General features: G+C 60.3%; 2 protein-coding genes across 3 annotated transcripts; one reads left to right on the forward strand and one right to left on the reverse strand.

The window, feature by feature from the left end:
- The first annotated feature begins 6 nt into the window (after positions 1-6).
- LOC104913226 (eukaryotic translation initiation factor 4E-binding protein 3) lies at positions 7-1181 on the forward strand. Of its 2 annotated transcripts, none has more exons than XM_010718830.2 (2): positions 7-779; positions 957-1181. In XM_010718830.2, the coding sequence occupies exons 1-2, from the start codon at positions 421-423 to the stop codon at positions 970-972; spliced, it is 375 nt and encodes a 124-aa protein (XP_010717132.1). In that variant the 5' UTR covers positions 7-420; the 3' UTR covers positions 973-1181. The 2 variants fall into 2 exon arrangements, with proteins under 2 accessions (XP_010717132.1, XP_010717131.1); XM_010718829.3 differs by having other exon boundaries at positions 24-766.
- Positions 1182-1810: 629 nt separating this feature from the next.
- On the reverse strand, positions 1811-2375 carry SRA1 (steroid receptor RNA activator 1; the record flags this gene model as incomplete). The annotated part of the gene is given in 3 exon segments (XM_010718833.2): positions 1811-2148; positions 2223-2273; positions 2276-2375. Coding segments are annotated over 3 exon segments (357 nt in total), but the record flags the coding sequence as incomplete, so codon positions are not given.
- Position 2376: the final 1 nt, after the last annotated feature.

Raw genomic sequence — 2376 nt, forward strand, 5'->3', positions numbered from 1 at the left:
AAGCAGCACCCTGAGCAGCTGACAAGCCAGCAGTGTGCCACTGAACCCAGCACAGTGTACACGAGGATGGCTTGTGTGGCTGAGCTGAGAGGAGCTGGCCTCCCTAGGAAGCCCCTGGGGGATGCACTTTGTCTTTGCTGTTCAATAGATGAAGAGATGCATTTCAGAGCCAGCTGTGCCGCTGGGCAGGGCACAGGGCTCCTGGATGCAGGATACAAAAGCATCCTGGTGCAAAAGCCTGGGCAAAATCCTGAAGTACTCTTGGCAACACAGGGTGTACTGGGAGCAACCCCAACCTGAGCCCACTGTGGGGGCTGCTGCAGGGAACCCAGCATGAGGCTGCTTTCTGCCCTCACTTGTCCTGCTGCTTACTGTGCCTCCAGGGGGAAGGAATAATGTGGGCAGTGGCTGCTGAACAGGATGGGATTCAGTCTAGTGCCAGCAGGAAATTTCACCACTGTTCCAAACTCAGCTGTGGCTCTCAGCATAGCTGAGTGCCACTCCCTGCGCTGGGCTCGGGACAGAACTGTGGTGCACAGAAAAGGGGGCTGCCAGGGGACAGCAGTGCCTGACAGCCCCCTACTTTTGGCAGGTACCCACATCATCTACGGCCGCAAGTTCCTGCTGGAGTGCAAGAATTCGCCCGGGGCCAGGACCCTTCCCTGCTGCCTGCCCCAGATCCCCGGTGTCACCTCCCTGGCCCAGTCCAGCCTCGTCAAGCTGGAGGAGCACAAGGAGCAGAATGAGAGTGAAGAAGCCATGCCAGGTGAGCAGACCAGGTGGGTGGTACAGCCCCTGCCTAAGGGAGGACCAGGCTAATAGTGCCTGGGGCACCAGGGCTCCTGCCTGGCCAAAGGGGCAAGGGTGGGAGATTGCAGTTCAGCCTTGGGCTGTGTTCCAGCCACTTGCCTGCATGTTCTCCTAACCCATGTCTGTATCCATCCATACCCTTACAGATCAAGACCAGTTTGAGATGGACAACTGAGTTTCCAGCTTCATGTCTCCAGGCCGTGGCTGGGCCTGTTCCTGGGCCTTGTGGAGGTGCTGGCACTGTGACCAGCTGGCTGCAGCCCTCTCTGATGCTGGGGATGAATGTGTGACACCTCAGGCTCTAGCACAACTAGTTGGTGCAACTGCCTCGGAGCTCATGCTTGATTAATAAACACCATGAAACCCCTTTGCTGAACTGGTAGATCTCTCCATTGGTCCTCAGTGCATCAGGGAGGGAGGCTTAGAGAATCTGAGCAGCGCTAGGTGACTTTTCAGAATGCAGAAGTACCTCCCTCTTGCAAAGGAGATTCTGCACATGAATGTAGGAATTCAGGGTTATATCAGCAACAGCTCCAAGTACCTCAGAAGTGCAGGCTCACATCTGGGCACAGCCCATTGTACACCCCTGCTGATGCTGCCACTCATCTCCCTCACTGTCCCAGCTGTGGTTGGGGCAGTGCTGGCAGGTACAGGATGGAGTGGCGGGGCAGGGGCTGCTTGCTCTACAGCATCCGTGGAGCACTTGGCCTGGAGTGTCATGATAGTTTTACACCAACTCTGAAGCTGCCTGGAGTGGTTCCCCTCTCCCAATGCGCCCTGCAGCTGACCAGGGCTCTGGCTCTGCTGCAGCAGCTCTCCCCTGTGTTGCCAAATGTGAGGCTGGAGGGTGCCAGTGGGGCAGGGACGAGCAATGCTGCTGTCACAGCCAGCTGCAGCGCAGCCTCAGTGCTACAGGGTGGAACCGCTTCACAGCCTGCAACCCACAGCTGAGGCTGCTGCAGCTCTCTCAGCAGCTCTGTACCCGGAGAAAAAAGCTGGGGACAGATTAGCGCTGTTTATTTAGCATCACCGAGATGTTGCAGTGATTAAAATTCCCCTTTTCTGAGAGAGAAGTGAGAAGGCAAAAGCGTCGCCCGGGTGCCGAGGTCTCCTCCTCCTCCCACCAGCCCGCTCAGTCCGCAGCCCCGGGCGGTGCGGGCACCTCCTGGCCGGACCCGGCTGCGTTGCCGTCCTCGCCCGGCTCGGCCGCGGGTAGGTTCCTGCACTCGGCGATCAGCCGCTTGACGCCCACCAGCCACAGGCTCACCTCATTCACGTGGTCCACCATCAGCGAGCGGTGGATCTCGTCGGCCGCGTCCCAGCGGCGCCGCTCCAGCTCTGCCGCGAAGAGGAACCCGTCGGCGTCCCGCGGCCGCTCCGCGCGACTCCGCTCCGGGCGCCCCCGCCCTCACCTCGCACCAGGAGGGCCATCCTCCTCCTCACGGGGGCCGACAGCTTCCCCGGGCCCACGCGTCCCCGCGCACCGTCAGTCGCCGCCCGATGTCATCGCACACTTGTTTCTGAAAGCAGCGGTACGCGCTGGGCGGGGCTCCGCCGGCGGACGGC

The sequence above is a fragment of the Meleagris gallopavo genome, chromosome 15, assembly GCF_000146605.3.
Source record: "Meleagris gallopavo isolate NT-WF06-2002-E0010 breed Aviagen turkey brand Nicholas breeding stock chromosome 15, Turkey_5.1, whole genome shotgun sequence".
In the NCBI taxonomy this organism is placed as follows: Eukaryota; Metazoa; Chordata; class Aves; order Galliformes; family Phasianidae; genus Meleagris; species Meleagris gallopavo.

Bases quoted from the DNA above. Each gene is read 5' to 3' on its own strand.
- LOC104913226 (XM_010718830.2), top strand. From the start codon at position 421: ATGGGATTCAGTCTAGTGCCAGCAGGAAATTTCACCACTGTTCCAAAC.